The following is a 13,771-nucleotide window of genomic DNA, read 5'->3' as shown; positions in this document are numbered from 1 at the left end:
ACCCCAGTCCCATATTTGTTTACTTTATGTGGTGCTAAGGATCGAACACAGCACCTCACATGTGCTAAGCAAGCACTCTGCCACTGAGCTACAGCCCCAGCCTCAGTCAACTGATTTTTGATAAGAGCACCAAGAAGACAATAGGGAAAAGAGAATCTCTTCAATGAATGGTGTTGGGAAAATTGATTTCCGCATGCAAAAGAATGAAATCAGATCCTTACCATACACCATATACAAAAATCAACTGAAATGGACAAAACACTAAATATAAGAACAGAAACTATAAAATACCTAAAACATAACATAAAGGAAAAGCTCCTAGATGTTGGCCTTGATGATGAAATTTTTGGATATCACACCAAAAGCTTAGGCCACAAAAGCAAAAACAAAAAAACTATAAACTGAAAATCTTCTGTACAAGAAGAAAACAATCAATAAAATGAAACAGCAGCCTACAAACTGAGAAAAATATTTTCAAATCATGTATCTTATAAGAGGTTAATATCCAAAATTTATAAAGAAGACATATAACTCAATAGTAAAACAATGAATGACCCAATTTTAAAATAGCAAAAGACCTGAATAAACATTTCTTCAAAGATGAAAAAAATAACCAATAGGTATATGGAAAGATGTTCAACGTCATTCATCATAGGAGATATGAAAATAAACCAAAAATACCCCTTGACACGTTTACAATGGCTATTATCAAAAAAATTATACAACAATAAATATTAACAAGCACAGTTTTGGTGGAGTGTTGAAAATCAACTCTTATTGAAGTATCTCTTAGGAGAAAGAACTGGGAAACATACAAGTGAACTCCTTAGAAGAGTTTGGCAGCCATGGTGAGTAGGAAAGATTTTCAGGGAAGAAGAGAGACCACGGGATGGAAGGAAAATGAGGTTAATAAAAAGCTTTGTTACAAAGTCATAATAATAAAAACAGTATAGTATTGGCACCGACATACAAATCAATGGAACAAGAATTGAGAGTCCAGAAATAAATGCTTACATTTATGGTCAATTGATTTTCAACAAGACTGGCAAGAAAATTCAATAGGAAGGAATAATCTTTTCAACAGAATGGTGCTGGAACAAATGGATATTCACAAAAAAAAAGAAGTTGAATATCTAACCCATCATACATACCATATATACAGAAAATTTAACTGAAAATGAATCATAGACTTAACTCTAAGCACTAAAATTATATAACTTTTCAAAGAAAACATAAGAGTAAATGAATTTTCATGACCATGGATGTGGCAATGTTTTCTTAGATATAATACCAAAAATACCTAGTGGGCTGGGGGTGTAACTCAGTGGTAGAACACTAGTCTAGTATATGTGAATGCCTTAAAAAAAAAAAAAAAAGACAAGTTGAACATCAAAATTTAAAAATTCAGTGCTCCAAAGAAAACTATCTAGGAAATGGGGGTGGGGGGGAGAACTTCCAACAGAATGGAAGAAAATATCTGAAAATCCCACATCTGATAAGAGACTTGTGTCCAGAATATATGACAGAATTCAATACTAAACGACAATTAAACCAATTTAAAATAGGCAAAGGATCTGAATAAACATGTTCCCAAAGAATTCATACAAATGGCCAATAAGCAAGTGAAAAATGTTCATCATCATTTAGCCATCAGGGAAATGTAAATCAAAAGCCCAAGGAAATACCATCCACTAGGATGTCCATAATCAAGGTCAGAAAGTAACCAGTATTGGCAAGTATTTGGAATAATTATAATCCTAAGATGCTTTTGATGGGAATATAAAATACGGTGGCCACTTTGGAAGACAATTTGGCAGCTCTTTAAATGTTGAAACATAGAGTTACCATATGACCCTGCAGTTCTACTCCAAGGTATATATACCCAAGAGAAGTGAAAATATACCATGCAAAAACTAATGCACAAAACTTCTTAGTAGCCCAAAATAGGAAACAACACAAATCCCCATCAACTGATGGATAGATAAATAAAATGTAATATTAAAAAAGAACAAAAAAAGAGCCAGGAACAGTGGCATCCATCTATAATCCCAGTGTATTGGGAGATTGAGGGAAGAGGATTGCAAGTTCAAGGACAGCCTCAGCAACTTAGCAAGGCCCTAAGCGACTTTGAGAGTCCCTGTCTCAAAATAAAAAAATAAAAAATAATAAAGGGCCGAGATGCAGCTCAGTAGTAAAGTACCCCCTGATTCAATCACCAGGGCAAAAAAAAAAAAAAAAAAAAAAAGCCAAAGGAAATGAAGTACAGATACATGCCATAATATGGTTGAGCCCTGAAAACATCATGCTAAGTGAGAGTAGTCACAAAAGGTTACATATTATATGATTCTAATTATATGAAATGTCCATAATAAGCAAATCTATGGAGACAAAGTAAATTAAGAATTGCCTGGGACTGCAGAAGAAGGGTAGTAGGCAGTTTCCTTTAGTATAGAGGGACAAAAATATTGTATAAATATAATGTGATGATATCTGTTCAATACTAAAAATATTGCAATATACACTTTAAATGAGTATGTGATATATTAATTACTTCAATCATGCTGCTGAAATAACTTATGTTTTTTTTCAACAATAAAGAAAAGTAACAAGGGAGGGGAGAGGAGGGGAGGGGGGATGGTGGAGGATGGGAAAGGCAGCGGAGCACAACAGACACTAGTATGGCAATATGTAAATCAATGGATGTGTAACTGATGTGATTCTGCAAACTGTGTATGGGGTGAAGGTGGGAGTTCATAACCCACTTGAATCAAAGTGTGGAATATGATATGTCAAGAAATTTGTAATGTTTTGAACAACCAACAATAAAAAATTTAAAAAAAAAGAAAATAAAAAAAAAGAAAAGTAACACATTTTACTACGGATGATATGATAAAGCAGAAAGTGAAAAACCTTATGATGTAGAATAGAGACAATTTAGCAAAGTTCTTGAGACAAGAGTGAACAGGATCTAAAGCAAAGAAGCAGACAGTCATCCCTATACAACAGACAGCAAAGCAGCATGTGGGGTACATATGCCCATAGGCAGGTGGATGCAGTGGGGGGAGGTCTGCAGGCATTCTCCACTGATTGGTATTTTTCAATGAAATAAAAGCCGAGGTAATCATCGGGGAGGGAGGATAGGAGAAGAGCTTTTGAAGAGAAGAGAGGAAGAGGGGAGTGAACAATGAAAATGGACTCAGGTGTTCAATATAATTCAGAATTGGCTGGCCAGGAACTGAAAGCGAGACCATTCCGCAGGATGTGTGTGCTCTTCCAGCCCCAGCCAGCTGTGAGGGAGAGCAGGGAGTGGCCAGAGTAGTGTTTAACTAGGGCTTGGGCTTCACTGAAGGGATGATGGCAAAGCAAGGGGAAAGGGCAACAGCAGGAGAGTGGAGGGTGCCTGCAAGGCAGTGATTATAATGAAGAAATGTAGAATTTAAGCTGAGGGGACAGAACAAGAGGTGGATAAAGGGCAGTAAGCAAATAGTAGGATCAACACCCCACAGGCTGGAGAACTTGAAAGCTGTGCTAAAATGGAGAAACAAGAGGAAGGACTACGAAGATAGGAGGCAGTGGTCAAACATGTAGGAAACTAATTAAGCATATGGAGGAGTTAGTGGCCACTGGAAGGAGCGATTTGAAACTATGTAGAAAGCAAAGAATCAATGTTGGAAAGCAGGATGTTGGAAAGATCACCAAGAATTCAAAATTGGAACAGGGTTAGGAAGAATGATGGTGAACCCAGAGCCACAATGTTAATAATAAATAAAATAAAATTTAAAAAAAAAACAAGGACTAGTAAATGCAGGGATCAACAGATGACAGTCAAAATGAGAGGTGGCACTTAATTAAAAACTGATGATGTGAGATTCAAATACTGGGATTTTTTTTTTTTTTTTTTTTTTTTTGACAGGAAAGAGTAAGAATGTCTGAAAATGGAAGGAGAAACAAAAAGGATATATGCCCTGCTTTTGTGCCCAGCAGTCTGAGACCTATGAGAGAAAAAGTAGCTACTTTTTGAGAAGGCTGCAAGAGAAACAATGTGCTATGGTCTGAATGTCTGTGTCACCCCAAGATTCATAAGTTGAAACCTAATTCCCAGTACCATAGTTTTCAGAAATGATACTTTCAGAAAGTGATCAGGTCACAAGGAAAAGCCCCAAATGAATAAGATTAGTGGCCTATAAAAGAGGCCCAAGGGCTGAGGATATAGCTCAGTTGGTACAGTGCTTGCCTTGCATGCATAAGGCCCTGGGTTCAATCCCCAGCACCACAATGATGACCTAATTTGACTTCTGCTTTAAGAAAATAATTCTAATCATTCAGCCAAAAAAAAAAAAAAAAAAAAAGGAGGGGGGGTTTGCAGAAAAAGAGACTGGACACAGTTAACTAGAAAGGCCACTGTATTGTTTCACATGAGTGCCTGAATTAGGACAGTTGGGAATGAAAACAGACAGGTAATATCTCTTGGAGGTGTAAATGACAGGATGTGACAACTGATTAGATATAGGAAAAGAGGCTATTTGAACCAAAGAGGACTCAGGTATTTGCAGCCAATGACAGCAGGAGGATACAAGGCAACAGTATCATTAAATGAAGACTGGAAACAAAGATTGGTTCAAGAAGGGCCAGGTAATGAGCTCCAAGAATAACAAATAGTGAGTAGCAGAGAGGAAATGTACAGGAGTGAAAATAAAAACAGGTGTTGAAGGGTAGAGCATGCTTCTGCAATATTAAAAATAAGTTGGGCTGAGGTTGTAGCTCAGTGGTTGAGTGCTTGCCTGGAATGCATGAGGCACTGGGTTCGATCCTTAGCACCACATAAAAAAAATAAATAAAATGAAGATCTTGTGTCCATCTACAACTAAAAAAATATTTAAAAATATGTGTTTGTTAAAAAAAATAGGTAAATCACCATATAATTACATAGTCACTAGAGCTGAATGCTTTATCTTTCATTTTCAAAAGAAACTGACAAGAGATTGTCTAACTCTACATTTTCCTCTCTGCCTCCATTGTAACACATGAAAAAACTTTTTTTCCCAAAGAGATTAGATGGATTACCTGAAGTTACTTTAATGGTAAAGCCCAGGTTAAAATTCTTGTGTTCTAATGCTCAATTTACTTCATTTCCCGAGTTATACCAGATGCAATTCTTTCCTACACAATCTGATTATTTATGTCCCCTATGGTCAGAGGTGACCACCTGGACATGTTCCCTCACACTACTAGTACTGAATTTTCTTCTTGTGGTTCTTCTTTCTGCCAGAAAGTTAAGATCTTGCTGCTATGTGAGACAAATCATACCTGGCAGTAACTAGCAAAACAAAAAAGGAACCAGGCAGACTATTCCTAAAGAATGGAAACCCAACAGTAAACCAGGACCAAGAAATGTCCCTTTTAAAAATTATTATTATTAATAGTAGCAGAAGTAGGAGTAGTAGTACTTGGGATTGAATCCAGAGGAGTTTTTACCACTGAGCTATTTTTAATTCCCAGTCCTTTTAATTTTTAAATTTTAAGACAGAGTCTCACTAAGTTGCTGAGGGCCTTGCTAAATTGCTAAGTATAACCTCAAAATTTGCGATCTTCCTGCCTCAGCTTCCTAAGCCACCGGGATTACAGGCATGCACCACCAGATCCAGCCCTAAGAATTTATATCAGCAGTGCTGCATTTCCCCCACATATAGGTGTCCTTATTCTTATCTAAAGCCCACCAGAAAAGTGACATCAATAGTGGCTGAAACTACTGAGGATCAAGCTACAAATTTTAAATTAGGGCTGGGGCTGTAGCTCAGTAGTAGAGCACTTGCCTTACATGTGCAAGACCCTGGGTTACGACCCCCAATATCACAAAGCAAACAAACACCATGCTACCTAATTAAACAGGAAAATGATCCCCAGAAATACACATCAATTCTCAATGAGATAATTCCTCTGGTAATGTATGCATTTGATTTTACAGGGTAGTCCCTGGAACCTACTCACCACATATAACATAATCTTAGTAGGGAAATGCATTTTAAATTCAAATAAAAAATTTCTTTTATAACTTGAAACTACTCTCCATTTATATAATATAGCACATCTCCACTCACACCAGCCTCCTTTCAAGTGCTCACCAGTGTTCCATGACACTGCCAACAGGATGACTTTGTCTATTTTCTAAGAAGTCCTGTGATAACTCCTTTCTCCAAATTTATAATATAAAATGAATACATAAATCATAAAATTACTCAAATTCTTTATTTTATAGTCTTCCTTAAATACCTTAAAGTTTTCTTTCAAACAGGAAATTAACTATAAAGGCAATAATTGTTGTTGTTGTTTAAAGGAAGACAAGAACAGGTCAGGAACTTTCTCCATCTGCAAGATTTTACAACCCCAATATTCTGTTGGAGGATCTTCCTTATTGACTTTAAGTAGCTGACCATATTCTTATGCAAAAATTTCTCACAAAAACTTTTCTAAACCAAATATGAATATCACCAATCAACTAAAACTGTATTTGGACTAAGATCTAACATATCACTTAAATTAATTATCCATGTTCCATCTGTTTCAGAAAATAGGTACAGCCCCAAAAGTACTAATTTCTGATATCACCTCATTCAGGCAACAAAGGAATGTTTAAATTGTTTATTATTTCAACTGTATTTTCCCTCATGTAAAAAGGGAAATGGAAAATGCACCAAAATTCTCTCACACCAATGATTTTCCCGGTCCTGAGACAGTACCACTGCTCATCACATCGAAGAAAAGTGTTTCATTATTAACTGACTTCTCATTATTGCCCAGCTCCCTGCTCAAGACTATCCTCTTTCATAAAGCCTTTCTGTGAATGCAGACTTAGCATTTAGGATCATAATTTACATTCTCATTTTATTTATCTGAATGCATCTTCTTTATGTCTATATGTAATCTTTAAAATGCCATTTAGATGAAAAATTTTTATCTTCTAGGCATCTTTTGCTAAATAGAGCACTAGCAAAAGGCAAAAAAGCTTTACAGAAAACAAAGATAGGTTAATAAATCATATCTACCACTTACTACCTGGATATCTTGTGTCTCAGATTCTTTAAAAATGAAAATTTAAAGTGCCCATATTGAAAGTTGTGACAATTCAATTTAGTACTGTAGATAAAGCACATGGCACAAAGACAACTTGATAAAAAATACTACTACTATTGATAAGAATCATCTCAAGCTGTTACATTAAAAAAATTCAACTTCTTTCTTGCTATTAAAGTCTTTCAAAAAATATATGAAAATCTCTTTTCACTTTTTATTAGCAAACTTTAAAAACAGTATTGTTTCCATCTCCACACCCCAGAAACCATGTCAGAGAACTTCATGTACTAGAATACAAGATGCTACCTCCTTCTCTCCCTTTCAGCAATTTACTACCAAATTATAACTCCATACATCCACAGCACTAATTTACTAAAGTTGAATCATATCAATCCATTTATGTCAAAACTGGTCTAAGTATTGGTCATTTCACAGGGTTCAACCTGTAACTCCCATGCTCAATGAGCATTCAGTTATTCCAGTCTGGGACACCATTGCTACACATAAGCAAGGACTGCCAAACAAGGGCTTTGAAATAAAGTGAAATTCAAAAGTTCATTTTTATGCTTTTTCTTTTGGGTTCACCACCCACAACACTTCTGACACCAAGTGTGGGGCTTCGCCCCCACATACACACATGAACCAATTCTTCAGCAGTCTGATCACCAACCAAGTATCCCACAATTCAGTTCAATTCTGACATTACCTATCAGGACTAGCACAGACCCCACAAGTGAAAGGCTCAGTACTTAACTTGTACTGTCTTCACTTTAGATGCCAGTCATAGGTTTCATGTTGCCACCTGTACTTCACACCAACTAGATAAGGTTTGACATTTTCCTAGAACAACTCGCAGAACTCAGTAAAACAATTTACTTACCGCTACAAGTTTGTTATAAGAGATACAGTTCAGGATCAGCCAAATGGAACAGTTGAAAGGGTAAAGTAAAGAGAGGAAGGAGGTCCAGAGTTGCTTTCCTGCCTCACCATCCTCCATTGATGTTTTCTGGAGGTTTTTATTGCAGAGGCCAGATTGACTAAATCATTGTCCATTGGAGATTAACTCCATCTCCAGTCTCTCCTCTCTCCTCCCTTGAAAGGGAGGTTTAAAGTTCCAACCCTCTAATCATGCTTGGAATTTCTAGGGACCAGTACCCACCCAGAAGCTATCTAGAGGCCCAAGTCTCCAGTCCTCTCATTAGCATATAAAAAACCCATATCACTCTGGAGATTATAAGACTTTGAGAAGCCAGGAACTAGGGACAAAGATTAAATATTTCTTTCTTATCACCATTTAGCCTAAAGCTCTTCTGCCGCCCACAAGCTGCCCAGGTGGTGGAAGCTGATCATCACTCTGTGTGGTGTGGGCAGCGGCAGAAAAGACCACATAGACAAGGCTCTGCCACCTTAAGGGTCCTGCTTTCACACTGGAAGGCAAGGGAGGGAGAGAGCAGGAGGGAGTAGTGCAGAATCCCTTTATTTATAGGGAAATTAACCCAGGATTTTTGATATAATGTTCTTCACCAAATAAGGCAGGGGATGGGCTGGTCTAGCCCTAATAGGTAACGCCCAGATCCAGAACCTTGAGAAAGCAGGCTTCTTTGCAGAGCCAATGTGGAGGCCACCTGCATCGCAGCCCAGATATCTATCATGCAATGCCACACCAACACCACCATGGCACAAGGCTAAGAGAGGATGCTTAATATAGCTCATAATGTAGCTTAATACAGCCCCCTCCCCCGACACTCTTCTTTACACTACAGAGTTAATACAATGCATCTTGAAGAAATTTCCAAGCGAAAACATACATAATCTTTTGGAATTCGTTTTTAGACTATGAAAAACATTTATCAGGAAGAGGTGATCGTCACCTAAGGATCATCATACTGACAGGTAACTCCAAGCATACAAGTAAAGAACTTTGATATCTTTCAGAGGATGACTAGCATTTCAAGAGCCAAGAACATTTAAAACTGAGAGTGATGTCTGAGACACAAAAATAGAAGACAAAATTATTTGCCAGAGAAATTTTGAAAAGAATTCTCAATAGAATCTACCTCAATAGTTCTCAAATCTGGTTCACAATAAAACCATAGATAGAACATAAAAAATATGCTCCAACTATAAGAGATTAGGACCCTAACAGGTAAACTAAGAATGCTCTTTATGATTTTTTTTAATAGCCCAGCATTTTATAAATAAGATGGGGAAGAATATGCTTTCCTAGACCAAGTAAAGTTCCAGAGGTTCTGGTCTACCACTGTCAGAAGGCTCCTACTATTCAAATGATAATCATGCAAACATTGTGTATAGTTACATATATAATTTCCATTGTAACAAAGTATCACTCCATATTACCATGAAGACAATGTATATACCAAGAAACACTTTCTTACCTCCCTGTATGTCAAGTACTGTAGATAGTATTTCACTAGGACCAATATGAAAATTTTCAATTACTATTGATAGTCCTATTTGTTTAAAAAAAAAAAATCCTGACTTGCTAAATTCTAAGTAAAACATTAACTTCTTATTTTATGTTTTACAAATCAACTAAAAAATAAAACAATTAAAATATAATTCCTACTTGGTTTTTATTTAAACATTTAAAAATGGTCCAATTAAGAATAATCTTACTGTTCTAGAATCCGAGAATGGATTATATTCGTCAAGTCCTGGTGGAACATTTCTTGTCACCTGTGTAACTGATGGATCCTAGAATAAAATTTGAAGGAGAAAAAAAAATTACTTATCCTTTGAGATATAATTATATAATTTTTGCATTTACATAACATTTGCTTTATCTGTACTTTTGATCACTCAACAAAGTAAAAGAGGAAAATAAAGATTATCAGATGCATCCAGTCCCATTTCAACAAAGTTGAAATCTAAATCCACAGATCTCACACCCTCAAAGCAAAACAAATAAAAATGGGTTAGATGCAAATCAGCTGCTAGTTATTCTATAAAGACAGAAAGTAGACCGCCTTCTAATAGCTGTGTCGTGTCGAGCTGACTGCACAAGAGCAGCTGAACAAATTTTGGGTAAAACCACCATCCTTTCCTTTGGGCTCACGAAGAGTTCATGCTCTCCAGTTTTATAACATCTTCCATCAGTTTTCCCAACTGCAGATTTAAGTACCATATCACAAATCAACGTCGCATACAGCCAACATCTAGAGCATTCAAGATTAAGTACCTCTTACTTGCTTTATTCTATGCCAATATCTCTACTTGACTGTTTATTTTTCCACTTGATCCTAGACAGTCTCCCAAGTATATTACTCTACTAAACCAGCTTTTCAAATCTTTTTATATTGGGCTTTCATAAAAATAACTGAATCACAAAATCCCAGACATTTATTTTATCTCTCTTGATTATATGAAAAATATAATGAACATCAACAAAATCAACTACATAATTCATGTGAAAAGCATTTTACAAACTGTGATACAGCTTAACTTGCCTTCATAGCTCTAGTCTCAAACTGTAGCATGGATAAGGATTAAATAAAGTGCAGACTGCTGCCTCCAACCTGAGTTTCTGATTCAGGAGGTCTAGGGTGGGGTCTGAACATCTGTACTTCTGACAGGTTTCTAGATGATACTGCTCTCTTTCAATACTGTACTTTTTCCAATCCATTTTCTTCAACATAGTCTTCAAAGTTACCTTTCAAAAATGTAAAGCTAATCTTATTATTCCTCTTCCTCTAAACCCTTTCCCTTGACTTTCATCCATTTTGGATTTTTAGTAGCTTTCCACTCACTGTGAGATAAAATAGGAATCCCTCAAAATGAAATACAAGGCTTCTGATCATGTAGCCTGGCCATTGCCTATTTTTCCGGACTCATCAACTATCTCATAATCACCCTCACCTTGGCATATCCTTCTCCTTTAGCCAAATGAAAAAAGCTACTGCAGGAGCCTCAAACTTGGAAAAAAGCAAGTGGCAAGGATAAAAGGAAAAGCAATAAATAAAGGCTTGCTTGACAATAAATTGGGAAGAAGGGACTAAAATGACTCTACTTACTCCCCAGGGTTCCCCATCCCCAAGTTTACCCAAAAGTATAAGGAGAAGGGAGATTATCAAAAAGAGATGCATGCATCAGAAAGAAAATTAAGAAAACAAAAAAATGAATATTTTAATCAAAATTTTCAAGTTGGCATTGCTGAAGTCAACCTAATTTAGTGAAGGAATCTGAGATAAGAAGCAGAGAGCTGAAGGTCAAATCCAGATGGATTCAGCAGCAGTCTCAATCTGACCCTCACTACCACCCAATAAAAGCAATAACCTATGAGTCTGCAAGATACCATGACCTTCTTTTGCATTGCTTCCTCCAACTGGAAAACTCTTCCCAGCAGGGTCAGCCTAAGAAGCTCCAGGTGTTATCCTATATGATAATCAATGATGTTCCCAGTAGGAGGCCTCTTCCCTAGTCACTCCACCCCAGGTTTAGTGCCCCACACTCCTCCATATTTATCTCCATTAGCATTTATTTTACTGAACCATGATAATTTTTTGGCAGGTCTTCCCCCTCCCCAAGTTAGACTATGACCTCTTTGAATCAATAAGGTTTTTGTTTTTTTATTTGTTTAATCATACATGCCTGGTGATACCGAATCTTCAAAGAGTATTACCACTCCTAAAAAGAAATAAAGCAATTCTTCAAGATAGTAGCAGCACTAATAAAAAAGAAATACTTTCTGAAAAAATTGAACATATATATGAAAAAGTTCAAAACATGTAAATGAAAAAATGTTTAATCTCATTCACAAGAAATACTAATTATACTAACACAATCATTTCTTACCTATCAGATTAGCAAAAAATCCAAAAGTCTGACATAATCTTGACAAAGCAGTAAGAAAACAGGGGTCTCAACCACTGCTAAGAGGAAAATCAACCGTTTGTTAGAATCTCTACAGAGGAAAAGTTGGGAACATGTAGCAAAATTACCTCTGCGTTTATCCTTTAAACCACAATCTTACTTCTAGTAATCTATTCCAAAGATATGCTGGCAAAAATATTGTATATAATAGCAAAAGGCTAGAAGCAACCTAAATGTATATCAATAGAGGATGGTACATCTGTATGATAAAATAGTGCTAATGTGCAGCTATGTGTTACATTGTTGTAAAATCGTATAAGGTGATATATAAATTGCTAAGTAATGAATGAATAAAGATGCAGAGCAGGGGCTGGGGATGTAGCTCAAGCGGTAGCGCGCTCGCCTGGCATGCGTGCAGCCCGGGTTCGATCCTCAGCACCACATACAAAGAAAGATGTTGTGTCCACCAAAAACTAAAAAATAAATATTAAAAAATTCTCTCTCTCTCTCTCTCTCTCTCTTTAAAAAAAAAAAAAGATGCAGAGCAATGTTATCTTGTGTGTAAAGGAGGAGGGTAGAATGAATGTATTTACTGTGTTTTTTAAAAGAAAGAATACATCCAAAACTAACAATGAGTGCCTATGAGAGAGGAAGAGAAGAAGGAAAGAGTAAAGAGAGGAAAGGCTTGGAAGCTAGACTTCTCAGAACATACCTGTTTTGTAGCTTTTACTTTGGAACTACAAAAATGTTTTTCATTATTACAGAACAAAATTAATTCAAAGAAAAAAGGAGAAAGGCAGAAGTAGGGTCAGAAAGATACTATTAAGATATGAGGTGTCTCCAAAAGCTCACATGTAAGACAATGCAAGAATTTTCAGAGGTGAAATGATAGGGTTTAGAGCCTAAACCTAATCAGTGGATTGATTAACTGATATGGATTAACTGGGTAGCAAGTGTTGACAGGTGGGGTGTGACCAGAGGAGGTAGGTCACTGAGGGTGTAACTTGGGATTTATATTTTGTCCCAGGTAAGTGGTGCTCTCTCTGCTTCCTGATTGCCACAGCTGGGCTGCTTTCCTCTTCCATCCCCTTCCACCATGATGTTCTGTCTCATCTTGGGCCCAGAGCTATGGAATCAGCTAACTATGGACTGAACCTCTGTAACCTTGAACCAAAATTAACTTTTCCTCCTCTGATTGTTCTTGTTAGGTCTTTTGGTCACAGCAATGCAAAAGCTATCTAAAACAGTAACATACAGCTTAACTAACATTCATGCTATTTATGTTGTTCTCTCAATGCCACAGAAATATACTGGGTCCCAACTTTCATTTTTCAAATGCATGTACCCAGATACTCAAGAATCCTAAAAATTACCTTCCTTTTTTAAAACACTTTTTCTTTTAGATGTTGATGGACCTTTATTTTACTCATTTATTTATATGTGGTGCTGAGAATCAAACCCAGTGCCTCACATACACCAGGCAAATGTTCTAACACTGAGCCACAACTCCAGTCCCTATTTTAAAAAAGAAAAAAGAAAAAAGTATAACTTAGTACCCAAAAGACCCAAAATGAAATCATTCTTCAAATGTTCTACTTTCAACTATTGTAACCAAATCTTACTTGCTTCTTCTTATATTAATCCAGGCTGAAAGTTAACTGACAGTTTGACAAAATCATTGTCTCAAGTGAACAGAGTTTGCTTCTAATCCACTTGGAATCTTTCCTAATGCAGTATTAGATGACAAAGCAGTAGAGTCTGTGCAGGATATGCCAAGGCTGAGAATAGATTTAGGAAGTAAAGAACTGATATCTTTGAATTATCACATAGTTAATGTTTCAAGTTAATTTCAATAATTGTGAATGATGTT

The 13,771-nt window shown here is 36.4% G+C and overlaps 1 protein-coding gene across 2 annotated transcripts in view; it reads right to left on the bottom strand.

Moving 5' to 3' along the window:
- Nucleotides 1-13,771, bottom strand: part of Scamp1 (secretory carrier membrane protein 1) — a 100,360-nt gene that overhangs the window by 70,878 nt on the left and 15,711 nt on the right. The window contains exon 2 of one of the 2 annotated variants that reach the window (XM_015497829.2): nt 9,709-9,786. The exons of the other annotated variant lie outside the window; for it this stretch is intronic. Within the exon in view, the coding sequence (XP_015353315.1) occupies nt 9,709-9,786 (78 nt within the window). The remainder of the gene's footprint in view (nt 1-9,708; nt 9,787-13,771) is intronic. 2 annotated transcript variants of the gene reach the window in all.

This window comes from Marmota marmota, unplaced genomic scaffold, assembly GCF_001458135.2.
Source record: "Marmota marmota marmota unplaced genomic scaffold, marMar, whole genome shotgun sequence".
NCBI lineage: Eukaryota > Metazoa > Chordata > Mammalia > Rodentia > Sciuridae > Marmota > Marmota marmota.
Note: the sequence above shows the minus strand (reverse complement) of the source record. Positions and strands in the feature narration are given on the sequence as shown.